We start from the raw sequence: 27,682 nt of genomic DNA, 5'->3' as shown, positions 1-27,682 counted from the left end.
CACAGACTCTGAAATAGGCTCCAGGCTCCGAGCTGGCAGTCAGCACAGAGCCCGACGCGGGGCTCGAACCCACGAACCGCGAGATCATGACCTAAGCGAAAGTCGGAAGCTTAACCGACTAAGCCACCCAGGCGCCCCAGCCGGCCTCCTTCTTGATGCCTCCTCGGGGGCTCAAGGTCCTGAACTTCTTCTTCCTGGAAACTCTCTCCTCTCTTTGCTTCGGTCTCGGACCACACTTTCCGAGCTTTTATTCTCCATCTCTTCGCTGGGTTCCTCTCTCTCGACCTATCCCTCCGATGTGAATCTTCCCCGAGATTCTATCCCGGGCCCTCTTTTTTTTTCTCTACCACTGGCCACAACCTGTAGCCGCCAGGTGAGTAATATGAACGGGTAACAGGAGGATGGCAGATGCAGGGGCATGATATTTGCCGGGATTCACAAAGAAACATGCCTTCTTCCCCTCTTTTTTTTTTTTTTTAAGAAACAGTCACCTTCTCCTCTTTCATTTTCCACTTTCGATAGAGTCACGAGTACAGAAAACATTTGACTATCTTCTTTAGTGCAAACAAAAACGGAGCAAAGGTAAGAAAAGACAGCTGATGCATTGGGGGTACAGTAAGGGAAAGCGAGGGCCCCTAAGGGGCACCCTCTGATGAAGGCAGCCACCACTCCGCTCTGGCCAGTTGTCGCCACAGAGGGAGGGATCTAATGGCAGATCTTCTCACTCGGTAAAGAAGTCAGAAATACAGGTTTATGTAAAAATCTTTTGGTTGAGTGTTGACATTTAATATTTTTTAAATTAACATAATGTGAGGGTAAAAAAATAAAAATAAAAAACCGGGGCACCTGGGTGGCTCAGTCGGCTAAGCGTCCGACTTCGGCTGAGGTCATGATCTCACAGTTCGTGGGTTCAAGCCCCGTGTCGGGCTCTGTGCTGACAGCCAGCTCAGAGCTTGGAGCCTGCTTCAGATTCTGTGTTTCCCTTTCTCTGACCCTTCCCTGCTCACGCTGTCTCTCTCTCTCTCTCTCTCTCTCTCAGAAATAAATTAAAAAAAAAAAAACCAAACCATGCATTAGAGACTGCTATGGTCACCAGGGCCAACAATTTTCAGCCTTGGTTTATGATGCCGTGCAGTGAGCCTTGGCAGAGACCTCTGCCCTATATTCTCCCAGGTGATCCGGCTCAACGCCAGTGATTCAGCCTACCGCTTATAGGCTGCTAGCTCCTCTCTCTGTCTCTCCATTCCAGACCTCTATCCTGAGCCCCAAACCCAAATATCCAACCGGATGCCTTACTGGGTATCTTCACCAAGATATTCCTTAGGCCTCTGCTTTTCAAAAAAAAAAAAATTTAAGTTTACTTATTTATTTTGAGAGAGACAGAGACACTGTGAGTGGGGGAAGGAGAGAGAGAGAGAGAGAGAGAAAGGGAGAATCCCAAGCAGGCTCCACACTGTCAGGGCAGTGCCGGATGCGCTCGAACTCCTGAAACCGTGAGATCGTGACCGGAGCCGAAACTGAGAGTCTGACGCTCAACCGACTGAGCCACCCAGGCGCCCATTGCCTGAGCTTTTTAACCATGAACATGCAGGTGACTCCTGGGGTCCTGTTAAAATGGAGACTGTAATTCAGTAGTTCTGGGATTCCGCCCAAGATGGGGCATCTCTAATAAGCTTCTGCTAATGCCATGAACCACACTTTAAGACATAATCCCACTCTGAATACAGGGTCCTTCCTGCACATCTGTTCTTTCCCCTGTATACCTCCTCTTGGTGGATGATACACCATCTGCCCGCTCACCCAAGAGTTTGGGGCATAAGTTAGCTGCAGAGGTGAATGGGAGAGGTAGACGAGGAATCCTAATCCCTGTCCCATTCAGCTCCTTAACATATGTCATATTCATCCCTGCATTTATGTCCTCGCAATCACAACTTTGATTTAGGTCCTCATTTGCTCTTGAGGTAGGGCTCCTCACTGGTGTCCTTGCCCCAGTATCCGTCCCTCCAATGCATCCTCAGTGTTCCCACCAGCATAATACTTCTGCAAAAGGAACATGATCTCATGTAAAGCCTGGACTCCGGAGCCAGCCTTTTGAGCTTAAATCCCAGCTCTGCCTCTGACTGACTGTGTGACTTCGGGCAAGTAACTTAACCTCTCTGTGTGTCAGTTTCCTCACCTATAAAAAGAGGATGATAATAGAACTCAGGAGAGGTAGATGAGTGAATATATGTAAAGTGTTCGTAACACTCATTACGCCTTAGCTGTGATCTTGGCCACATTGCTCCTAGTTTCAGTATAGTTGTTGAAGGTAAGAAGGAAGTTGAGGGGCGCCTGGGTGGCTTAGTCGGTGAAGCCTCCGACTCCAGCTCAGGTCTTGAGCTCGCAGTGCGGGAGTTCGAGCTGCACTGGGCTGTCAGCTCTGATCCCGCTTAGGATCCTCTGTCCCCCTCTCTCTCTGCCCCTCCCTCACTCACGTGCTTGCGCTTCCTCCCCACCACAAAAAAAGAAAAATAAATATTAAATAAAAGAAGGAAGTAGAAAGAGATCAAGTTGGACAGGTAGGCTGAGGCCAGATCATGGAAGGTTAGAGTCTTAGGTTAGGCTCCCTGGGAAAACAGACTCTGCGATGGAGTTTAGCTCATCAGAAGTGGATTGGAGAGTGCTCTTGGGGTCTACCTCTGAAGAGCAAGGCAAGGAAGCAGGATCCAGAAAGCGGTTACAGTACAGCCTCAGTCAACCCCACAGGGAGCTCTGAGGCTGGGGTGGCCCCACACAGTCTATCCCACAAACTACCTGCCTCACAGTGTTTTATGAAGAGTACATGAGTTACCCAATCACTGAAAAGAAATGCTAATGACGTAATGTGATAGAGGTGCTAATTATCGCTAACAATGGCAATCATACGGCAATATATAAACACCCCAATTTCACAGGGACACCTTACACTTACCCAATATTATACGCCAAATATATTTCAGTAAATAAGTACACGTACTCTTCCATACAAAGCGTTTAGAACATTGCCTAGCATATAAAAAGTGCTTGAACAATGTTAGCCATTACTAAAGATGCAGATGCTCAGGCTTTCCCTTAGACCTACTGGATCAGAATCTTTGGGGGGCTGATCCGAGGCATAGATCTGTCAGTAAGTACCCTCCCCCCTCTCCAGATCGCGGCATCTATAACCTTTTGAGTGTGTCTCCCATTGTTAGATAGGGAGCTCTTTCCTTGAGGGGCGGAGACTTTGCATCCTTAACATCTACCACAGAGCCCAGCATGGAGCAGGATCTCAAGAGAGTCTCAAGGCCAAGTGGATGTAGATGGACAGACCCTTCTGGGGTCTCTTTAAAATCTCAGCACCAAATACTGCCTACTCTAATCTCTGACTTTGAAAGTGTGGAACCCATATACTTGTTTTTTGTTTGGTTGGTTTCAGAGTCCATATACATCTATTACATACGACATAGTTGGTGGTTTCGGAGTTTTGGTTTTATCTTTTTCAAAGCTTGAATTTTATATTCCTTTTTTAGAATAATACAAGTAATTTATGCTCACTGTACAAAAAAAACAGAAACAAATAATACCCATAATCTCACAACCCAGACATAGCTGTCATTAACTTTTTAAAAATTAAAACAAAATTTTAATGTTTATTATTTATTATTGAGAGAGAGAGAGAGAGACAGAGCACAAGCAGGGGAGGATTAGAGAGAGAGGGAGACACAGAATCTGAAGCAGGCTCCAGGCTGCGAACTGTCAGGACAGAGCCCGATGCAGGGCTCGAACTCACAAACTATGAGATCATGACCTGAGCCAAAGTTGGATACTTAACTGACTGAGCCACCCAGGCGCCCCAACTTTTTAAAAATTTTAATTCTAGTATGGTTAACGTACTAGTTGTCATTGACTTCTATTTGTATTTCCTTCATGTTTTGTCTGTGCATAATAGGCTTCCATATTGAAATCAATTCAAGTCCACAAATATTTATGGAGCACCTAGTATGTGTCAGCCACTATTCTAAGTACAAAGGATGCCATAGGGAAGGAAACAAAATTTCTAAAAAAATGTTTTCAATATTTACCTTCTTTCTGAGACAGAGAGAGACAGAGCATGAGCGGGGGAGGAGCAGAGAGAAAGAGACACAGAATCTGAAGCAGGCTCCACGCGGGGTTCGAACTCGTCAACTGTAAGATCATGACCTGAGCCAAAGTCGGACGCTCAACTGACTGAGCCACCCAGGCACCCCGTTTTGTGATTTTTCTGTACAAATCTCTGTTTCCTGTCTCTGACCACTTCCCTAGGGAAAAGTTCGAGAAGTTGAATTCCTTGGTCACAGGTCAGGAATAATTTTGCATATTGCCAAAAGGGCTTTCTAGAAAGTCTGTACTCACTTAAAATATGATTTAGTCCAACAATATTTTCTTATAAATTGAGTGCCTACTGCTTTATTGAGGCACACACGGTCCAGGGGCTTGAAATACACTGAACAAAATGAATCATTCTAGCAATTTCCCTCTTGCCAGCACCGTGTCAGAGTACTTGACTTGCTGTGTGCTCGCCAAGAGCCTCAAGAAACAAAAGGCAAAAAAGAATGCTCGAGGAATTTGAATGATGAAAAGTGGTACGTTGTTATTATGTTCTTTCGGATCTATCTGATGACTAGTGCCATTGAATTACTTCCCACACATTTTCTAGCTAATCAGCCAATTGCCCTGCTTTTCTTTAAAAGCTTTTGGAAACTTTTGAAAATAATTTAAAGGAGGCAGGGAGTTTGGAAACATTAACAGGCTGAACATATATCTTGGGAAATACGTAGTCCTCAGGCTGAACATATATCTTGGGAAATAAGTAGTCCTCAGGTCAAGTACATAGGCTTTAGATATTGATTGGAAGCCACAGAGCATATATGATGCAACTCTCATGTTTGGAGAAAAAAGCTGGTGAATCAGGAGCTCCCTCCCTATTTCCACAGAATTTTCAAACTCTGTGGTTGAGACCTTTCCACGGAGTATTGTGACATGAACCAGTGGGGGGGGGGGGGTGCTTTTCCTCAACAATCTCAACATCCCACCTAATAGCCCATCTTAGCATCCAATCTGTTTGACAGCATTTATATTTTCAAGCTGTATCACTGCTTGAAGTTTTAAGCTGCACATTATGTTTTACCCTCTGTGTGAGGCAGGGCTTCCCTCAATCTCTTGTCCAGGGGAATACTGAGGCATAGCAGGAAGGACATTGGACTGTGATAAATGAAAATTATAAATCCTCCAGCCATCCCTAAAATCATTTCCTCCACTTTTTAAACATTTAAAAATTTTTTTTAATTAAAGGTTTTATTTTTAAGTAATCTCCATACCCAACATGGGGCTCAAACTCACAACCCCAAGATTAAGAGTCCCTTGCTCCATTTGAGCCAGCCAGGTAGGTGCCCCTTACCCACCTTTTATATATAAAAAATAACATATATGAGATGACACATAGCACCATGTAAGTTTAAGGTATACAACACACTGAAATGATACATTTATAGTGTAGTTATGATTGCTATTACAGCATTTCTGCTATTACAGAAATGATCATCATCATTTCTTCTAGCGGTGGGAACAATTAAGATCTAGTCTCTTAGGGGCCCCTGGATGGCTCAGACAGTTAAGCATCCGACTCTTGGTTTCGGCTCATCACGATCTCACGATTCATGGGGTCGAGCCCTGTGTCCGAAAGTGCGGAGCCCAGTTGGGATTCTCTCTTTCTCTGCTCTCTCTCTCCCTCTCTCTCTCTCTCAAATAAATAAATAAACATTTAAAAAAAAAAAAAAACCTAGTCTCTTGGCAAGTTTAAGATACAGTTTTGTTATCTATAATCACTATATTGTATATCAGATCTTCAGGACTTGTTTATCTACTAGTTACAAGTACAGACCCTTACACAACATGTTCCCCCTCCCCCACCCCCGCCCCGGCCCTTGGGAACCTCCATTCCACTCTGTTTTTTTGAGTTCAGTTTCTTTTTTTATTTCTTTTTGTTTTCTTAATGTTTTTTTAAATATCTTATTTATTTCTGAGAGAGAGAGAGGGACAGCGTGAGCAGGGGAGGGTCAGAGAGAGACGGAGATACAGAATCCAAAACAGGCTCCAGGCTCTGAGCTAGCTGTCAGCACAGAGCCCAACGTGGGGCTCAAACGCAGAAACCGCAAGATCGTGACCTGAGCCAAGGTCGGACACTTAACCAACTGAGCCACCCAGGTACCCCTAATGTTTATTTTTTTGAGAGAGAACACAAGCCGGGGAGGGGCAGAGAGAGGGAGAGAGAGAATCCCAAGCAGGCTCCACGCTGTCAGCACAGAGCCGGAGGGACTCAGGGCTCTAACTCACAAACTGTGAGGTCATGACCTGAGCCGACATCAAGAGTCAGACACTTAACTGACCGAACCACCCAAGTGCCCCCGGTTTCTTTTTTTTTTTAGATTCCACATATAAGAAATATCATGCAGTATTTGTCTTTCCATGTCTGACATTTCCACCCCTTTCAATAGTGGTTATAGTTGAGGAGAGAGAATCAAGGGTGAAGAGAAGGGCTTTAATGTACATTTTGTGTCTTTGCGTAGTTTGCATTTTATGTCCTTAAAAAAATACGATTTTCAAGAAATTTCAACAAGTGTTATCTGGGTGGGAGCTAATGACCTATTCTCATTTTACTTTGTGTCTCCCTTTATTAGGAAAAAAAAAAAAAAAACCCTGATGAACTGTTTCTTACTTTTAAATTTCCCCAGTTTTGTAAAACAAAATCTGTGTGCATGTGTGTGTATGTGTGTGTGTGTGTATGATATGTCTGCAAAAATAGAAACCAAACTGTTCATGTGTAGCCCCATTTAAAGATTGTTTGGGATCTCGGAGAGAAATGCATTTCATTTTTTTCCTTTATGCACTTATGTATTGTTTAAGTTTGTGATTATAATGAGCACATATTACCATTCTGCATTTTTTCCCACAAAAGTAGTAATAAACCATTTTTTTCCCCAAGGCGACAAGTGACACGAGCTCATGGCGGAAAATGTAGAAAACTGCAAAGAAGAAATTAACAACCACAAGAGTTAACATGTGTTTTTTTTTTTAATTTTTTTTAATGTTTTATTTATTTCTAGGAGAGAGAGAGACAGTGTGAGCAGGGGAGGGTCAGAGAGAGAGGGAGTCACAGACTGAAACAGGCTCCAGGCTCTGAGCTGGCAGTCAGCACAGAGCCTGACGCGGGGCCCGAACCCACGAACCGCGAGATCATGACCTAAGCGAAAGTCGGACGCTTAACCGACTAAGCCACCCAGGCGCCCCAACATGTGTTTTTTTAAGGTATCCTTTCATGAGGGTTTTTTTTTTTAGAAAGTTGAGTTTTCATGCTGTATAGTTTTATATTCTGTTTTTCTGCCTCAAGATTAAAACATGAGTATTTTCCCATGTCACGCAGGTCATAATAATATTGTATGATTTTGTCACAATTCAGGTGAATTAATTAGCTATTTCTTAAAGTTGAACATTTAGGTTGTTTTGAGGTCTTTTTCATATTAAAAACGATTTTCTGGGGCACCTGGCTGGCTCGGTCGGTAGAGCATGTAACGCTTGATATTTTGGTCATGAGTTCGAGCCTCATGTTGGGTGTAGAGCTTACATTTTAAAAAATGATTTTTCAATGAGCATCTTAGCAATGAAATCTTTGTTTGCATTTCTAAGTGTTTCCTTGGCATGGATTCCTAGAGGTCTAAGTAGGGACCCAAGAGTAGATTTCTAGAAGTGGGATTAATTGATAGAAAATATATTTATGAATGACAGGAGATTATACCAATTTCTACTCCCCACAGTGTACGTCTCGGGCCAGAATGGTAGGTCATCTTTTTTTTTCTTTGTCTCTTTCCAACAGGAAGGTGGTAGGTATCGGTGGGATCTCCATTTCTCATTGCCTGCGAGACTGAACACCTTTTTAAATACATTTTTTAAACGTTTTATTTATTTTTGAAAGAGAGAGAGAGAGAGAGAGACAGCATGAGCAGGGAAGGGCCAGAGAGAGAAGGAGACACAGAATCCCAAGTAGGCTCCAGCCTCTGAGCTGTCAGCCCAGAGGCCGACGCCGGGTTCGAATCCACCAGCCAGGAGATCATGACCCGAGGTGAAGTCCCACGCTTAATCAACTGAGCCACCCAGGCGCCCCGAGACTAAACATTTTCCATATGCTTCCTCACCATTGGTACCCCACCCTTGTGTGGACCCCCTTTTCCATTTTTGCCCATTTCTTGACTAACATCTTATGGATTTTCTTATCAATTAAAACGAGCTCTTACAAGACACTAGCCCTGTCTCTGACATTAGATGTAAATGAAAATATTTTTCACAAGTTTGTTCGTGTTTAAAAATATCTTGGCCGTAGATTTTTTTAAACGAAAGATAATTAGAGCCTAAGTACAGCCTTGTGCCCTCGGTTTGAGCCTGTTTCGCCTTGATTAAATCTAAGAGGTTTGAGGAAAGATCTGAAAGGGCCATTTCAGCTAACCCTAAATTTAGGTCTGTGAAAAAAAATGTATGTGGGCCCGATTTAAGGATTATTTCGCTCATATGTGCTTTTAAATGATTTAAGAAGATGGGGTGGGGGCAGGGATGGAAGCAGTTTGTGCCAGAAATGTTTAGAATTCTGGGGTAGGAAGCCAATTCTCTCAAATCTCTGGCGTGTTCAGAGGGGGAGTAAATTACGTGCATGAGCTCTTGATGGAAAAGTACTGCTCTGGGCTGCAGATGTGTGCAGGGCTTGGTTTTAATTATTTCCCCCCTTCTCTTCGATCCTTTCTTCCGCCCCCCCCTCCCCGCCCCGCCGGTGATAGTAAAGAGGGCAGCCAGGTTAGGATTCTAAAGGGTATAGACAGCCCTTCCTCCGTAAGGCCTGCTCCAGCGCAGACGACGGTTAGCCCAGCACTGGCCGGCGGAAATACCTAGGAAAGGAAGGGACCAAACCCGAGATCTTTCCAAACTCCCGCTTTCGTCTGGGATACAGCACAGGGTTATGGCGACTGCCAAGGGTAGCTCGGCCGACTTCAAATCAAAGAACGCTGCCAACAATGAAACTTTGGTCATTATTCTGAGCGCCCCCCCCCCCCAAAAGCGCGTTAACCACAGAGGGTTGCTTGCCGATGTTCTGGGACTGAGCAAATCTATGATTGTCGAGAATGAACCCAACGTAAATCCGGCGAGCCGACCTGTCTCCCCAGATATCGGGAGGGTTGTGGGACAGGGGCCGGTGCACTGACTGGAGCTCCCCCGGGGGTGTCCACGCCACAGCCTCTGGCGGGGAGGATTGGAGGAGGGTCGCGGAGGAGAGTCAGAGGGGGTTCCCAAGGTGGAGATGGGTAGTCTGGGCCTCCAAGGTGGAAAAGGGAGCTGGAGGAGAGAGTTTCCTTCCTGTCCCCCAAGAGAGCCCCGCGGTCCCAGGGGGATGGGCGAGGAAAGGCGAGGCTTCGGAATGGAAGGCGGGGGAGCAGCCTGAAAGCAGGAGAAATGGAGCCGTGCGCGGCGCGCATCAGGTGGCGGAGGGGGCCTCTGCCAGGGCTCTGCAAAGCCGAGGCTCTCGGATCGGGTCGCGGCTCAAGGAGCAAGCGACAGTGCGGAGGAGAGCTGCGCGCTGCGTCGCGCTTGGCTAGGGGATGGCGGGAGGATGGCGTGAGGCCGGGGCCGGGGCCTCGCAGGTAGGGCGGAGGCGGGGAGGCGGGGAGAGGGAGGGCAGGTCCCGCGGCGCCAGGGTAGGCGGGATCCGGCTGGGGGAGGGGAGCGACGGCCCAGAGGCCAGGTGGGGGGCCCGAGCGGGGCGGGGCGCGGCGCCGGGGCGGCCACGGGGGAGGCGGGGCCTGGAGGCTCCGCCCGCCCAGGCCCCGCCCAGGCCCCGCCCCGCCCCCTCCGCCGGCTAGTCCTTGTCGGCGGCTCCGCGCGCGCCACAAGCTCGCAGAGAGGGAGGAGAAAGCAGCGAGTTCCGGAGCCCTCCCTAGCCCGGCCCAACCTTTGCTCCAGAGATCATGGCTGCCGAGGATGTGGCGGCGGCCGGCGCTGAGCCGAGCGAGCTGGAGGGTGGCGGGCTGCTGCACGAGATTTTCACGTCGCCGCTCAACCTGCTGCTGCTCGGCCTCTGCGTCTTCCTGCTGTACAAGATCGTGCGCGGGGACCAGCCGGCGACCAGCGGCGACAGCGACGACGACGAGCCGCCCCCGCTGCCCCGCCTTAAGCGGCGCGACTTCACCCCTGCCGAGCTGCGGCGCTTCGACGGCGTCCAGGACCCGCGCATACTCATGGCCATCAACGGCAAGGTGTTCGACGTGACCAAAGGCCGCAAGTTCTACGGGCCCGGTAACGGCAGCCGCCCTAGGGGACGCGGAGACAAAAGAAGGGGCCCCGGCCCGAGGCTGGGTCCGGGCGAGGCGAAGGGGAGCGAGGGGCCCCCGAGGGGAGGAATGGCGGTCGTGGCGGGGCGGCTGCCAGTGGCAGTGGGCAAGGGGCGCTCTAGGAGGGCCGCGGCGGCTGGGGGACGCCGCCGGCGCTGGGGTGGGGGTGGAGGGAGAAGGCTGGAGCGCTCGGGCGGGGTGGGGGGGGGTGCCGGGCGGCGGGCACGATCGCCAAGCCGGAAAGGGGGCACCGCCGAACGCAGTGTTCGAGGAGCTTCGAGGGCATGGGGTTTGGGGCTTTTGGGAAGGAGGGGCAGTGTCGGGCTGGAGAAGAGAAACAAAGGTGTCTCGAGGGAAGCCAGGGGGAGGGGGAGGTCCAGCGTCGGAGGAGATGCGGAGGCCGCCGCCGCCGCCGCCGGGAGCGGCCGCGGTGTATCGTGAAGGTGCGGGAGATGGGGCGCGGAGGTGGGACTGGCGGCGGCTCGAAGCCGCGGGCATGCTGGCGGCTGACTTGTGTGTGCGTATCCCGTGTCCGTGACTCGCCAGGCGTGTGTGTGTGCGCGCGCGCGCGCTTGGAATGTGGCATGTGTCAGGTATGTGTGTGGCATGTGTTTGGTATGTGTGTGCGCGCGCCGCGTGTGGCCGACCAAAACGCTGGAAGGTGAACGCTGAGGCTCCGTGGGGGTGGGGGGGTGCTGCTGGAGGGCGAAATGAGGCCGAACGGAGCGTATAATGGGAATGGGGCGAGATGAGAAGGCAGTATAGCCTTTCGGTCTATAGCGGGAGAGAAAGCACTAGAAGCCCCCCCCCCAAAAAAAAAATTAAAAATGGAGGGAGAGAGAAGTGGGAGGATCCTGGGAAACAAAAGGGGTAGGGCTGCGAGGGCTGCTGGGTGTGGGGATTTCAGGAAAAGCCAACCGGAGGGGAAATGAGGGTGGCTGACTGCAGAGCCCTTGGAGGAGGGCAAGCCCGAGGGGCCTTAGAGATGAGGCTTTCTAAGCCTGCTGGTGGATCAGGATCACCTGATGCGCTGGAGGAACAACACAGATGCCCGGCTTAATCACCGCCACCGTGGAGGAGTCTCTGTTGGGGAGGTCCAGCAATCTGCATGTCAACAGGCGCCCTTGAGAAGCGGCCGGGTCGGGAAAGTCGATCCGTGTAGAATATTTGGAGAGGAGGGAGAGGTTTTAGCTCCTTTAATGTGGACTCCTAAAACCAGAGAGCTCAGGAAGTGTGTCCAGATTGAGAAGACTGTCCTTCCTGGCTGGTCTGGAGAGAGGGAAGGGGTCTGGAGTCGCCCACACATACCCGGGATTCCCGTCAACTCCACTCCTGCTTTGTTTTAGTCGCCCAGTCCAACTAATCAAAATCAGATGTGGGAAAGTTCTTGAGGAACTCAGCCCCTTGGCAGTTTTTCCTTGTGGCAGATTCAGAAGACCTACTTTCTGTAGGCCGTGTAACTGTCAAGGGAATTTGAAACCACACCTTAATTGTCACCACTTACACTGGCACACCTAGAGGTGTTACCAAGAAACATAATCAGGTGAATACCCCTTAGTACTGAGCTACACCGTCAAGTAGTCCAACACAGTGCGCGGGGCATCGTCATAGGATCGTAATTTGCAAAGTCATTGAGAGAAATGTAGGCCGGTGCGCAGACACATAAAACTGGGAGTCAGGCGACCTGAGTTCTAATCCCATTTGGATTACTGGCCAGCTGTGTGCCCTGGCAGGAAGCATTGTTCTCTCTGGGCCTTCGTTGTCCCTCTGAAAAATGCTGAGGATGGCCCATTGGGAGATCTTCCTAAGTCTCTACCCTGCAGTGTCATCCCTGAGCCCATGAATGTGTGACATCACGTGCAAGTGATAATCCATGTTATAAAGGATTCCTAAAAATGAGTCATTCCAGTGTCCGTTTTTCTTCTACGCATGGCACCTTTGTGGGTACTGGGAATACAGCAGTGAGCAAAACAGACACAAAGTGTCTGCTCATGGAGTTTATATTCTAGGAAAGAACATTCTGGTGAATATATTCCTCCCCTTGGACCATTTTGAAGTATTTGGTGACGATAATCTCTGAAGTAGCAAGGTCCAAACCAGAACAGTTGGCCTATTTTCAAGTACTAGATGCTACCATGTCCACTAGAAACGTGTGTGTGTGTGTATAACTGTGTGTGTGTATACTGTGTGAAAACTGAAATGTGTAATGTGAAAATCGTGTGATGGGTTTGTTGTTTTTTTCTTTCCTTAGTGGGATGGCAAACAACCAGTTTTCTTTAGAACCTCATTTGCACTTGAAAGTTGATCATAAATTTTGTCTCATTTGTAAAAAGTAAACAAATTCCTTGTGGATTGCACTTTCCAGCGACCAGGGCATATTGAAACTGGATCTGTTATCATACTTGGCCTCGTGGTTACTGACAAACGTTTTAATGTCAAGAGTTGCTACCCAGTCTACTGTGGGGAAACAGCACACGGTTTAAAGTACACTGGGTTCTTTTCATGTACTTGTGCAATATTTAAGTAGGTCTAAACACCCACTTGAAGTACCTACAAAATGATTCACCGCTCTCTTAGACAAAAGTTCAGTATAATATGCTTTATAATAGCATCTTAATGTTTCATATATTGGGATATCAATTCAGTCTTTTTTTTTCCCCATGAAGATCTAAGGATTCTGAGTCTTATCTTCAAGCTCACCAGAGTGACAGAGGTGATCTCTGTGCTCTCTCTTCGTTATTGACAGTGTAGATTATGTAACCTGAGGAGAGATTTCAGAACCACTGATACTCATAAAATGATTTCTCTTGCAGACACCACACATTTAATGTTTAATACAGTCTCACAACCAGAGATCGCCATAAGCTACTTTGGAGTCCCTAAAAACAGATTAGAATACATTTTATAAGGAAACGTTTTCATTTATGCCTTCATATTTATTACCTTAAGAAACCGTAACTTTCACTGCTATAGCCCTAGCGCCTAAAACAGAGGTAGGCTCTGTCCCAGAGTTGAATTCTGACCCGTGGGCTCAGTATTATCTTAGATGATTTCCAACCACCACCACCACCACCACCGCGTCCCGCCCTAGGAGATAATCATTCGTGGCTTTCTCATTAGCTGTTTGAAAATCACAGGAAATGGATGATGATGTATATATAACACACCGATTTGTGAAAGTTTGAGGACAGCGGGTCCTTCGGTAGCCACCATGTGATAAAGAGAGCATCAGATGTCACTTAGGGTTTCCAAATGGAATTCGATACTGCAGAAGGGGGCTTTCTGTGCTGCTGGGTAAGGAAGCTGTTTTCTGTGTATGAGTCACAGAGAGGATTGACCGTCTAACAAAGAACTGGTCTTTGATTTGGTTTTGTGTTTTAAGAGGGACCGTATGGGGTCTTCGCCGGAAGAGACGCGTCCCGGGGCCTTGCTACCTTCTGCCTGGATAAGGAAGCACTGAAGGACGATTATGACGACCTTTCTGACCTCACTCCCGCCCAGCAGGAGACCCTGAGTGACTGGGACTCTCAGTTCACTTGTAAGCATTTTTTTTTTAATTGCGCCTGGATCAAATTTCTACTGGTAATGGGATTCACAGCGGCACAGTAGTTATTACTAAGCAGCCTGAAACTGGGGGGAGCACGTTGATAGGCTCCTGAACCTTGGACGGATCAAATTCATGGCTTGAAGTAATTGCAGCAGTGCTGAGTCACCTGCTGCGATTGCGTCCAATTTTTAGCTAGCTCACTATGGAAACTTGAGTTTCTGTTAAGTTTTTGACGGGTTTGTATAGATCCCACAGTAACTAGGCTTTGGTACTTGGCGTGCAAGGGAAAGGATCATGGCCATGTAGGCTACAGAGAGGGGTTTCAGAAGCCCTCACTAGCAAGGCTGGCTGTTTAAAAGCAGCCCACATCTCTGTTGAAGAATGGGAGACTTGTGTTCAACAAAACAGCTTGTCTTTGACTCTCACTGAGCCTGACTATAGGCCTTATCTACAAATGATGCTTATAATCTGCCCTGCAACAATGGTGTCTGCATTTTTAAAAAGAAAGGAAAAAGGAGACACTTGTTTCCTGGCTTATGCTGCTGGCTGAGGTCTTTGTGGGGGGGGGGCAGGGGGGGAGAGGAAGGGCAGGGGTTAAGTTCAAATTTCGAGAATTGAGGAATCAGGTCTCATCAAACCGAAGTGTTGCTCACGTTAGCAACATTGCCCTGCTCACAATTTGACTAACCTTTCCCAGCTTGGAAACAGGATATAAAGACTGTGACCATGGCTTTAAGATTTTTTATTTCATTTTCTTTTTTAATGTTTATAGTTTTTTGAGAGACAGACAGAGCACGAGCAGAGGAGGAGCAGAGAGAGAGGGAGACACAGAATCTGACGCAGGGCTCGAACTCATGAACCTTGAGATCATGCCCTGGGCTGAAGTCAGACGCTTAACTGACAGAGCCACCCAGGCGCCCCCGAAGATTTTTTATTTTAAAATGTCGTTTTCTATTTGCTGTTCTCTATAGCCATAAATATTACTGACTCTTTTGGTTAAATCCAACCTTTTTTTTTTTATTTTTAAATAATGCGGACTTCAGAGTTCTGGGTTAATTATTAGCCAGCTCTGGGTCTACCTCAGATGTGAATCTCAGGCAGACAAGATAGATATAGCTTTCAGGTCTAGGGACAAGTCTTTTTGAAAACATGATCTGGCTATCTAACATAGTCCCTGATTTTTCTTGTATCCTAAGGATGCCTTTGTAAAGATAGATTCTTCTATATGAAACCAGTGAGTTTTAACTTATTACTTACAGAGCTCTGTCTTCTAGGGCTTGCCTTCACCAAGGAGGTAAAGGCTGTAAAAACTTTTTCCCCTTCCACTAAGAACCCCCCCAAATTCTGTTGTGACCCTTGAGCTCCTTTCCAAACTAGTGTGGGATCCCCTTAAAGCAGGTTTCTTGGGAGCCCCCCCCCCCCGCCTTTATTTGTCTTATGCAATCGCGGGCACCCTAGGGACCTTTACATGTTCAAATAGGGAAGTTCCAATTGTTCCCGGTGATTATTTCACACAAAGGAGGTCTGGCTACCTGGTTAGACAGGATGGTTACTCCACGTTCAGAAAGAGGAGACTCGGCCCTCTGGGCCTCTGGCACCCATAGGATTAACCCCTCATTAGCTTGGCCTCAAGAATGCACCCAGTGTGGCCCTGATCCTTCCTCCTGCCTTTTGCGGTCTGGTTTGCACGCTTACATCTCTTTTCTCCAACATCTCCAGCGCTCCCTCGCCTCCTTAGTCCCTTGCTTTTAACAATGCATAGCTTTCCCCTTGTGTTGGGAAAGAACACTGACTCCTGCTTTTCCTCCACCTACTAGAGTCCTCATTCCTCCCCTTCACCGTCACCCATCTGAGAAGTGCTCGTCCCTAAGCACCGCTTCATTTCCTCCGTCCGCATACCTCCTTCCTCCCTGCAATGCGCTTCCCGTCCGCACAGCCCCACAGGGCTTCCCTTCCCGGGGGTCTCCAGGGACCTGCTTCTTGCCAGTGTTAACTTCACTCCTCCAGCCCTTGTAGATCTCCCGTCACGTGCCCCCGCCCCCCAGAGGGGCTCCCTTGCCAGAGTCCCCAGTTGGGTCCATGATGCTCCGGTTTGGACTTCATTAACTCTTATTTCCAGTTTTCCTTCAAAGGAGCTCACATCCGGGGCGCCTGGGTGGCTCAGTTGGTTCAGCGTCCAACTTCGGCTCAGGTCATGATCTCCCAGTTCGTGGGTTCGAGCCCTGCGTCGGGCTCTGTGCTGGCAGCTAGCTCAGAGCCTGGAGCCTGCTTCGGATTCTGTGTCTCCCTCTCTCTCTGACCCTCCCCTGCTCACGCTGTCTCTCTCTCTCTCTCTCTCAGAAATAAATAAAACATTAAAAAAAACAAAAAAACAAAGGAGCTCACGTCCTTCCCTTTCCATTCCCACGGACACCCTGCTCCTGGCCCTTGTTTCCTCACGTACTGATCTGCCCGCTGGCCCCCTGGGCACCCTGCGCCGAGGCTTCTTGCTGTCCTCTGCCTGGTCTGCCGAAGCGCCGGTTTCCCGGGCCGTTCTTTGGCCATAAACCTTCAATGCCGCTCCTAGTAGTCCTTGCTCTCCCACTTGTGCACGCTCCTCGCCCCGCACTGCCACCCCTTCTGTGTCCCTTCTGAACAAAACTCTTCATTCCCGGTCGCCAAGGGCTGTGGCGTAAGACCTTTCTACCTGACGCCTTCCAGAAGCCCAGTGCATCGCCGCACGGAGTGGGCCTCCACTGAATATTTGCAGGCGGGGAGCAGCGGGTCTTGGGAAGGCCCGAGAGTGTGACCGTTTGTGTTTTCTCTTCTCTGCCTCCAGTCAAGTATCATCACGTGGGCAAGCTGCTGAAGGAGGGTGAGGAGCCCACCGTGTACTCCGATGAGGAAGAACCAAAAGATGAGAGCACTCGGAAGAACGACTAGCGCATCCAGCGGAAGCATATCTATTTTTGTATTTTGCAGAATCATTTGTAACATTCCAGTCTGTCTTTAAAACGTGGTGATTTCAACTATTTAGGAAAGTTTCGAACTTGCCGCAAGTTTTTGTAATTAACATCACTGGTGGCACTGATCCAGTTAACCCCTGTCTCCCGAGTGCACGAGGCTCTGTGTGTCGCCAGTCCAGACCGTGAACAGCAGCGCAGTCATGCAGATGTCATTACCGTTCCCTTCTCCCCGTAGTTAGTACAGGCCCCCTGTAAAGTGGCTTTTCCTGAAAGAGACAGGCAAGACTCTGGTATCCCCTCCCCGCCCGAGCAGGTAAAGATGTCACATGTGCAGAATCCTTCCAGCAGCCGGGAGCAGAGGATCAACTTGGTCCTGGTGTTCTCAGGATAGCAAATCCCTCCTTTCTCAATTGACTTAGCTGCACGATTTCTGTTTTATCTACCTCTACAGCAAATCTGCAGTATTCCAAAGCCTCTGGTATCAATTCAAGAGAGCTGTCCATTAACAGAGAAAAAACACAAACAATTGAAATCTCAAAGCTGGGCTCAGTTGGGAAAAATCTATTCACTGTGTTTCGAGACCGCGTCACGCGTTTCTGTCCTCTGGATGCTCAGGGCTGCCCCCCGCTAACACTCAGTGTTCAGTGAGGCTTCAAGTAGGATCTGAGCATTCAAAGGAAAGCTTTGGAAGAATTCAGCCGGCTTGCCTGAAAACCTAGATCGGTGAAAATGTAGGGCCCGTCCTGCCTATCCCCATGTTCACGGTGGGATGATGGTCATCAGACCCAAGTTTGCTGCGAGAGAGGGGGCATGCCGGGCACCAACAGGTGTTTGCCCCCCCGAGACACACACCTCTGAGAGACGAAGAAAGTCTACATCACCACAGCCAAGCGGCTTTCAAAATCTATTCGTTAAGGTCACCGTCATTCTTCTGTCCCGACAAAACTAGCCGCTGCGAGAGTAGGCGGGCAAGTGTCTAGGTCTTCGATATTGGTCTCTCGGTTAACCGTGAACTTAGCTTAAGTAGACTGTACAGTTGTATGAATTCGTAAAAGTATTATATGAACAACTAGTGAGGTTTCGACCCCTTGTAAGTGTAGTTGAATAGTACTTGTATTTTCTCGTGAACCGTGTTTAATGGTTTTACCTCAAATCAAAAAACAAAAATGAAGTGCTTTGGTCAGTTCGTAAAATGGTTTTACCCAGTTAATAAAATGGTTTTACCCAGTATAGCGTGGTGGGTTTTCATTTTCTTTTTTAAACCTTAGCCAAAGAAATCAGATTCAGTCATTATCCTTTAGCTTAATACTCAGTGTCCCCCCCCCCACCGAGGGGTGTGCGTGTATTCAAAAAGAAACCAATAAAAGGCCAAAACTCCAGAGCCTTGCACCACAAACCAAACACCAGCTTGTCTTGTGAAGAAATAGTGAATTGAGGAGCACCTGGGCGACTCAGTCGGTTAAGCGTCTGACTCTTGATTCGGCTCAGTTCATGGTCTTGTGGTTCATGAGTTCGAGGCTTGCCTTGGGCTCTGCATTGACAGTGCAGAGCCTGCTTGGGATTCTTTCTGCCTCTCTCTCCGCCCCTGCCCGGCTTGCTCTCTTTCTCTCTCTTCTCTCAAATAGAAATAAACTTCCAGAGGCTCAGTAGGTTAAGCGCCCGACTTCAGCTGAGTTTGACTTTGAGCCCCACACCGGGCTCTGTGCTGACATCTTGGAGCCTGGAGCCTGCTTCGGATTCTGTGTCTCCCTCTCTCTCTGCCCCCCCTCCACTCATGCTTCTCATGCTTTCTCTCTCGCTCTCTCAAAAATAAACATTAAAAATAAACCTAAAAAAGCAGTGAATTGAGAGTAGCTCAACTGCTTTAATTCCAATGTACAAACGGACATTTCCTTAAAAGTTAGTGAATTTATTTTTGTGACTTGTCAAATTCTGCCTCAGAACTTTTCTAAACTCCAAGGCAGACCTCTGCCTTGAGGTCCATAGCAGGGTTTTTAAGGGGTAACTTTACTGAGGTCGTTAACCAAGTGCCAAGGCACGGTTGGTTCTGTTTCCAGAGATCATCTGATCAGGAAAGGTATTCAGGAATTCTTACATGGTAGCTATGTGAATTCACCTATCAAAAGGTCAGATTTGCTGAGATAACCATCTCATGCCGGTCAGAGTGGCTAAAATGAACAAATCAGGAGAGTATAGATGCTGATGAGGAATACACTGTTGGTGGGAATGTAGACTGGTTGCAGCCCCTCTGGAAAACAGTGTAGAGGTTCCTGAAAAAATTAACACTAGAACTCTCCTATGACCCACAAATAGCACTGCTAGGAATTTACCCAAGGGATGCAGGAGTGCTGATGCACAGGAGCACATGTACCCCAACGTTCATAGCAGCACTCTCAAAAATAGCCAAAACATGGAAAGAGCCTAAGTGTCCATCCACGGACGAATGGATCAAGAAGATGTGGTTTATCTATACAATAGAATACTACATGGCAATGAGAAAGAATGAAATCTGGCCATGTGTAGCAGCATGGATTCGAGGGTGTTAATGCTGAATGAAATAACTCAGGCAGAGAAGGACAGATACCATATATTTGCAGGTATAGGTGGATTAGGAGCAGCTTAATGGAGGACCGTGGGGGAGAAGAAGGGGAAAAATAGTTGGGGAGAGGGAGGGAGGCAAACCATGAGAGACTCTTGAATACTGAGAACAAACTGAGGGCTGATGGGGGTGGGGGAGAGAGGAAAAGGGGTGATGGGCATGGAGGAGGGCACTTGCGGGGATGAGCACTGTGTGTTGTATGGAAACCAACTTGACAAAAAACTTTTTAAAAAAAATACCAGATTTGCATATGCAGTTGGTTGCATAAATGCAACCTACTAATACTAGTGTTTTGCCATTTTGACGCTAAAATTGGCAGAGTTTTCTTACAAGGGATCTACTCCCTGGCCCAGAGGGCTTGCAGCTTTCCAGTTTTTGTTACCAAACCATTTCTGTCTTTTTTAAGTTTTTATTTATTTTGGGAGTGGGGACAGAGAGGGAGAGAGGACCCCAACCAGGCTCCGTGCCATCAGCACAGAGTCCAGTGCAGGACTTGAACTCAAACTGGTTGATCATGACCTGAGCCAAGATCAAGAGTCCCGTTGCTTAATCAACTGAGCCACCCAAGTGCCCCTATGTCTTTTGTTTTTAAATAAGCTCTTCCCCCCCTGCCCCCCACCCCACTAGGTTTCGTGCAACTAATATTCCAGTTGCCTGTTTTGTGCCAGGCACCCTATTACCTTGTGTGCTTCTTTCTGGGAAGGGGTGGGAGAGCGAAATTGGGCCACCTTGCAGCCTGAAATCTTTCAGACGCGAGGATTAGGCTACTCGTTTTTGTAAGTTAAACGGGTTTGTCTGATGCCAAGAGGAAAACATCCAGAGCCCTGTTAAAGCTTCAATCTCAAATAGGCCAGTTCCCTGCCATTTAGAATGAAATCAACATTGTATGGATTACATGTAAAAGGATATTACTAGAAGGCAGGACTTCGGTCTAAAAACTCAAATCGAGCTAGCATATTCAGAAACCATGTTATGTAAAAGGTGCCATTTAAGATGGGGGGCGTGGTGGGTATAGGCACCAGGCCAGTGTGTGTGTGGGGGGGGGGTGAACATCTGTGTTCTGCTTTTATGCAGCCCCTGCAGAGGCCCTGTGTTCTCAGGACAAGCATCTCCCGGCCCTAAGCGTTTTCTCCGTGTCTTCTGTACCTCCCCATATCTGTGGCTTCTCTACATAACGACACAGTCAGTCACAGCACCTCGGAGGGCCAAACAGACTAATCCTAGACCCAGAAGGAGCATCCGGACAGCCCTCGCGGTTTCAGAGCGAGAGCTCTTTGCCCGCCCCCCCCCCCCCAAAGGACCCTTTCAGCTGTCAAGTAACCAGATTGTACTAAGGTACAGTCAGCCTTTGCCACAGCGCACTGGGAGGCGGCGGCCGTACGCTTCATGTGAAAATAGAGGTGACTCCTGAAGGGTCAAAGACTGAGCAGTGAAGCCCCTAAACGCCCCCGCCCCACACCCACACTTGGTAGAACTTGTAGAACTTGAATGCTGCCACCACGTGCTGACAGGGTGCGACAAAATGCCACGGAGTCCGTTTTGCCACCTTCGAAGATTATTGATAAAACCTTTGCTGAAGGGAGGATAGGATTAAGTCCAGATGCTATTATTTCAACACATCCAAACTGAAGACCAAACTGTGATCTTCGGTTGCCTGAACCCTGACACGGTTCCCACACATCAGCATCATAAAAGGAAAAATTGCATAGAAGCAATATATTTTTAAGGGCTTTTTTATAATTTATTTCTTTATTTTAAGGTTTATTTTTGAGAGAGACATAGAGACAGAGCAGGAGTAGGGGAGGGGGAAGGTTAGAGTGAGAAAAGGAGACAGAATCCGAAGCAGGCTCCAGGCTCTGAGCTGTCGGCAGAGGCTGATGCAGGGCTCAAACCCACAAACCACAAAATCATGACCTGAGCCGAAGTCGGTTGCCTAACCACCTGAGCCACCCAGGTGCCCCTATCATTTCTTTTTAATGTTTACTTTTGAGAGAGAGAGAGACAGAGCGGGGTAGGAGGGGGAGGAGAGGCAGAGAGAGACAGAGACACAGAATTCTAAGCAGGCTCCAGGCTCCGAGCTGTCAGCACAGAGCTGGACACAGGGCTTGAATCCAAGAACTGTGAGATCACAACCTGAACAGAAGTCGGGCGCTCAACAGACTGAGCCAGCCAGGCACCCTCCACATAGAATCAGTATTAAGGGGCACCTGGGTGGCTTAGTCAGTTAAGTGTCCAACTTTCGCTTAGGTCATGATCTCGCGGTTCGTGGGTTGGAGCCCCGCATCGGGCTCTGTGCTGACTGCCAGCTCAGAGCCTGGAGCCTATTTCAGAGTCTGTATCTCCCTCTCTCTCTGACCCTCCCCTGCTCATGCTGTCTCTCTCTCCTAGAAATAAATTTAAAAAAATATTTAAAAAAAATCAGTATTAAAACTAGACATATATAGGGGTGGTGCCCAGCTGGCCCAGTCTAAAGAGCTCACAATTCTTGATCTCAGGCTCATGAGTTGAAGCCTCCATGCCGGGTGTAGAGATTACTTACATAAATAAATAAAGCTTAAAAACACACACACAAAAAAACTGGACATGTAGATTTTCAAAGAAAACATTGTAGGTATGTGACATCCCAGCCAATGCACACGGTAAATGAACAGAAGACCGTAGGTAATCACTATGACCATTTTATTTTTAATATATCTGAAAATTAAATACGTATAACTTCTTTAACAATGCAAATGAGGGTCAGCAACAGTAGTGCACAGCGACACCCTACAGGTAGAAGTGCACCCCCGTCCCAGTGGAATTATTCGCACTGTTTTAAAAGTTAACATTCTAGACAGCCTTGCAACACACAAAAAAATGCATTTATTTGGTTCTTACTTTCAAAATTACCAGGTTACATGGCTTTCTACCTGAGAAATTCAAACAAATGGAACAAACATACATTGACGGATTTTTTTTTTTCGTTTTCTTAAAGCACTATCAGTAGCATATGTGAGGGGAAAACATGAAGACGGCTATTTAAAAAGACAAAATTTAAAGTTCAGGCCCTTTTTACTAAGACATGGAAAAAAAGATGTGAGAGAAAACGTCTGCACCACGGAAACGAAAGCCCAGCAAAGAATAACTAGAGGAACTAACAGAACTAATAGAAAGGGATCACAATATTTTCGGTTTTATTTCATTCCTTACTCCGCCATCTACTCCATTGGAAAGTACAGGATAAATTGATCTCTTCCTCACTTAAGGCCTACACACACAAACACACATACACACGAGGTTTATTTAAATCTAAAACGCATTACTACAAGACCTATAAAAACCAAAGGTTGTACAGAAAGTAAACATGAAACCGGTATTTTTGCTAACGAGGTCCCAGGATGGTATTTAACAAACAAACAAAGCCAGACAAAAATATTCTATGGAAGTGACTTAGCACCAGTTCTATTCTACCAAAAAAAAAGAAAAAAGAAAAAAGAAAAAAAATTGCACATGCTGTATCCTGTGATGTATCTTTTATGCCTGGTAACTGAACAGCAAATTGTCTTCATGCCCAAGAATCTCTGCAAAGAAAAATTATCCGATGACCGCAGAAATGAAGATTTGCTTTCAAAACAACCATAACTGCTTCCCATTACGGACCCACAGTGTTCTTGGTTTGGGTGGCACGGGGCATGAGAAAGGAAGGAGGCAGAGCCTGGTCTCACTAGAGGACAAAAACACCTCATTCCCAAAAGCTGTCCGGTAAAATACAAGCTCTCAGCACTTTCAAAGGCTACTCTGGACAACAGTACTTTGAACGTGAATAGTCACCGAGGAGAAAAGGCACTCACCCTGGAACGAGTCTTCAGACTGGACAAACCAAACCTAGTTTTAAACGGCAGAGTCACTAGGTTGAAACTGGGACTGGACACGAGAGAGCCAACAAGTCCCTCGTTGGTTGTCATTTCATTCATAACAAACACAATCCGTTGTATTACATTCACTTTTCAACTTTTGCACGCGCTATCATAGCTGTCTTCACTGTGAGGAGAGGAGACCAGCGAAACAACGTGTGGTTCTTACTTGCGGTAAATCAGAAGGCCTTGTGGCCCCTTTAGAGATCAGGTGGTTATGAGCACGCAAAGTGCCTCGTCGCTCAGGGCAACCACCCTGACTGGCGTTCTACCTTGCTTCTGCCAGCTGGTACTTTTCCACAGAATATCAAGTTAAGACTGGAATGAATCATGTCATAGGACAATGTTGCCTTCCACTACTTTTGTGAATGAAAACCACCCTTTCCCCCTACAGCCAGTCTGATCTCATTGATGTCTTCAACTGCCAAGTCAGGTACGGCTTTGTCGGGGCGGGGGGGGGGGGGGGGGGGGGGGGGGGGGGGGGGNGGGGGGGGGGGGGGGGGGGGGGGGGGGGGGGGGGGGGGGGGGGGGGGGGGGGGGGGGGGGGGGGGGGGGGGGGGGGGGGGGGGGGGGCGGCGGCGTGGGAAGGTCATCTACTGCCCCTGAGGTCCTACATCCTATATAAGGCGGAATGAATCAGCCGAGCTTTTAATAGAACATGCACTGCATTAAGATGTAAGTCTTTATGAATCTATAAAATATCTCAATTTAAAAACATAGTCAAGAAGTCCAAAACCAGTAGGTAAAAAGATAAACTGCTTATGTTACGAGTTTACAAATCCTTCACACATACTGTTTTCCCCCAGCTAGAAAACTAGGGCTTTGCCCCTGACTCCTAACTCCACGGCGTTATTGAGGATTGGGGAGGCACTTGTTAATGTGTTATCAAAAGTAGGTTTGGGGATAGTCAGTGGCTTTTTACAAACTGATGTCACCCAACCCTGAGTGAGAGGATTACATAACCTGAAACGAAATACTGCCATGTCCTATCTTCCCAAGGTGCTGGTATCGGTGCCCCAGGATCATTCCGCATTTCCTTTTGCAAATCCCACTGGTTCTTTTACTTCAGTTCTCTTGCTTTTCTAGGATGGAATGACATGGGGTTCTTCAAAAACAACAACAAGAACAAAACTCTGCAAATGCTCCACCATCCGTTTAAGCCTCAAAGGACAATCTGAGCCCCTTTTAGTTTCTTCTTCCAAATTTTGTTTCTAAAAGGACAACTCTTTGAGTACTATGAACATATTTAGAAGATTCATTTCCCTCTGGTGGGTGGCCACGAAACCTTCCAATGTCACGAACGAGTCTGTGGTATGTTCTAGCTGTCATCCCTTCTGTTCCCTATAAGTTATTTCTAGATCAAAGTCAGGAGAGTTCCGCTGCTGCACGTGGTGTTTGTGACCAAGTCCAAGAATGTGTAAAAAGATCTTATTTCATTCACTGTTGTCCGTTTTGAAGATAAATGACACTAAATGATGATGTTAGAACAGCTAAAGAGCCACGGAGGGCCACCTCAACTCCTCCCACTGTTCATTTGTTCCCTCACTGGTACCAAATTAAAGTCACAGCTGAACTGTAGAAATGTCTGTCCTTGGATCAAGAAGTTTTGTGGGCACATTGTTTTACCAACCTTCAGAATCTGGATTTTTTTTTTATTTCTAAAGTTTGCCAACACACCGGCAGTCATTTATGCTTTATACTTTGGCAAGAGAGAAAAGGTTTTTGCATTTGACCTTGCTCAAACTTTTAAGTGTTGCTCTCTTGCTCTGCAGTTGCTAACTACATCACTATATTTGGTTTTAAATCTTTTTCTTGCAATTTGTTTACCGTGAATGAGGGTGTTTTCTGAACTAAGAGACCTTCAAAACATTTGAAAATACAGAGGACTAGTGTAGCTGGTTCGTAAATAGCTTCCATAGTCCATGGGCTCCTGATTGTTCTCTCTAATATAATATTTATCAGAATTCAGCATGAAATCATTAAAATTCTCATGTCTTTTGAAACTTCTCACCTCCTGGTTGTATTCTGGCCTCCAGGGGATCTCTCTTCTTTGGGGGAAATCCCCCAAATAGAAAACATTAGTGCTGTTTGATGATGCTGTTGGCACATGAGAGGGCCTATACTTCACGTTCTGGTCGAATGTACTATCGTCGAACCTCCTCCTCTTTCTGGTCATGTCGTCTAATAGATCTCTGGGACTGGACCCACGGTAGTAGCCTTTATCAAACAAGTATTTGGGGGCTAGCATTTCATTCTGTTTGCTGTCGTTCTCATCTCTCATGAAACTGTTTGCATTTTCAAGCCATGAACATGTCAGTTCATACTTGGACCTCTTGGCCAGTTTCCAAAGCTTGTATTTGGAGTAGCTTTCCTCCCCATCATGGTTCCACTCTGAATACCAGGTCTGCGGACTTGACCTAAGTTCTTGATCACTAGTGGTGATTTCATTAGCATCAAGAGATCTTTTTTCTGGGGAGCTCTTGTATGTGGTCACAGGTTTCTCTTTGTCTTCTTTGTTTGTGCTAAGGATTTCACTGAAGCATTCAGAATCACTACTAATTTCCTCTAAGAAATCGGTCAACTCTATTTCTAAGTCTGCTGACTTGTTGGGTGAGGAAGCCTGGCCTTGACTTGTGGATCTGGAATCTCTGACCTGGCAAGCATTAATCTCTTCCGACAGATGGCTCTTTCCATCAGTTGGGGACAGGTGATCACCAGCTTCACTGGCGGTGTCCTGGCAGTGATTTGTTAACTCCGTGCTACATTCTTTGGCATAATCCACTCTTCCTCTCTTTTGTGGTTTATGCTCAGGATCCTGAGTACAAAGCGCTGACAAGCCATTGTCTTCTTGAGCCTGTTCTCTCGTTGCCAGGTTTTGCACTGGGCTCAAACTGGCAGAGTGATGCTTACGTTTTCTCAAAGTGACTTGAAATCCATTTCCCTTAGTGTGGACAGCCCTTTGCCACTCACCCGTGTTTGAGGCATCACTTGCTTGTAGGCAGATACGGTCATAGTCTAGAATTTGATGGTAGTTTAACAGGTAATCAATGAACTCATCTGTTTCACAGATCTTCTGTTTCCTGCCCTGCCTTCGCTCAGATAATCTGGAAGAATTGGATTTATGAGAACTGTGGCAGTCTTCTTTCTCAAGACGCTGACCTTGCATTGTTGCATTCCGAAAAGAATTCTGGTCAGAGACCAAAATGTCATCGTATCCATTGCCCAGTGCTTTTCTAGCTCTCTTTTTTCTAGCTGAAGATCTTATTTTTTTTCTCCTGAGGTGGTGGGAAGATTTATGTAAGTGAGACCTACTTCTTTTCTTCATTTTTTGTTTTCGTTTATGGTGTGACTTGGCAACCTGATGTTTCGACATTTCTTCCTGATTCTGAAGATACTGGCTGTTTAACTCTTCTTCCTTCAGAGTTTCCAATGTGCTCCCTGGAGTACGGTTCACTCTGGGGCTTGGATCGTCTACCCCCTGTGGGTTAAACTGTGTCGATTCCTTTAAAGAAAAAGGGTTAAAAATCTCACATGAAAACTATAACAGCTTAAAAATTTCTAAGAAGAGTGGACTTTCTGGCGTGGTTCTGAAGTGCTTTCTAAGCTGTAAGATGGATCTAGTTTAGGAACAACATCACCCCGAGAAAGGAAGAGGTACAAATTAAGTGTCTCGGGCTACTGCGAACTGCTTTTACTAGGTCTGTACGCAATAATTCATGTACCTTCGGAGCACGTGCATGACCCTTCTCTTTATTTGTTTACAAACTGGTGAGTATTTACTGTCCCAGGTCTTACACTAGGGGCTGGGGATAGTAAGAGGAAGAAGAAATGCTCTACAGCCTTCCCAGAAAATCCTAGAACAAGAAGAGACTGAGGGGTGAAAGGTGTGTCTAAAAGGGAATCGACTGGCTGAAAAGATGAACCGCCTTTTTGTTTTTCATTCCAGCCTCTTCCCATGGACTGTAGGGGAAGGTGTCCCTGAGCTGTCCCCTCTCACCTGCTTCAGTCAGAAGCAAGATGACATGTAGAAAACATGGCCTTGACGATGGTTCTGTCTGTGCCCTCTGCTCTGCACAACCAAAGGGCAGGTGAAAGGCGCTGCCCACTGGCCCCTCCCTGCAGGGAGAGCATGTACTGTGCCCTCACTGACAGCTCGCATGGGTAGGGACAGTGCCTACCCGTTACCTGGGATCCGAACCTGAGGGCCACACAAGATCAGTGTGAGGTATCAATGGGGCCGAGAATTAGGCACCACACACATTTAAAGAGGTAAATCCTTAAAAAGGAGTCAC

At 47.2% G+C, this 27,682-nt stretch overlaps 2 protein-coding genes across 2 annotated transcripts in view; one reads left to right on the top strand and one right to left on the bottom strand.

The window, feature by feature from the left end:
* The first annotated feature begins 9,959 nt into the window (after positions 1 to 9,959).
* Positions 9,960 to 18,128, top strand: PGRMC1 (progesterone receptor membrane component 1). Its single transcript, XM_039219845.1, has 3 exons — positions 9,960 to 10,371; positions 13,789 to 13,944; positions 16,772 to 18,128. Exons 1-3 carry the CDS (start codon positions 10,044 to 10,046, stop codon positions 16,873 to 16,875), a joined length of 588 nt encoding a protein of 195 aa, XP_039075776.1. The 5' UTR covers positions 9,960 to 10,043; the 3' UTR covers positions 16,876 to 18,128.
* Positions 18,129 to 23,971: 5,843 nt separating this feature from the next.
* Positions 23,972 to 27,682, bottom strand: part of LOC120222126 (A-kinase anchor protein 17B) — a 28,601-nt gene continuing 24,890 nt past the window's right edge. The window contains exon 6 of the mRNA XM_039219825.1: positions 23,972 to 26,892. Coding sequence (XP_039075756.1) covers positions 25,252 to 26,892 — 1,641 coding nt within the window. The 3' untranslated portion in view covers positions 23,972 to 25,251. The remainder of the gene's footprint in view (positions 26,893 to 27,682) is intronic.

The sequence above is a fragment of the Hyaena hyaena genome, unplaced genomic scaffold (assembly GCF_003009895.1).
Source record: "Hyaena hyaena isolate Hyena2069 unplaced genomic scaffold, ASM300989v1 scaffold_840, whole genome shotgun sequence".
Lineage (NCBI taxonomy): Eukaryota > Metazoa > Chordata > Mammalia > Carnivora > Hyaenidae > Hyaena > Hyaena hyaena.
The sequence above is the reverse complement of the archived record's forward strand: the minus strand, read 5'-3'. Positions and strand labels throughout refer to the sequence as shown.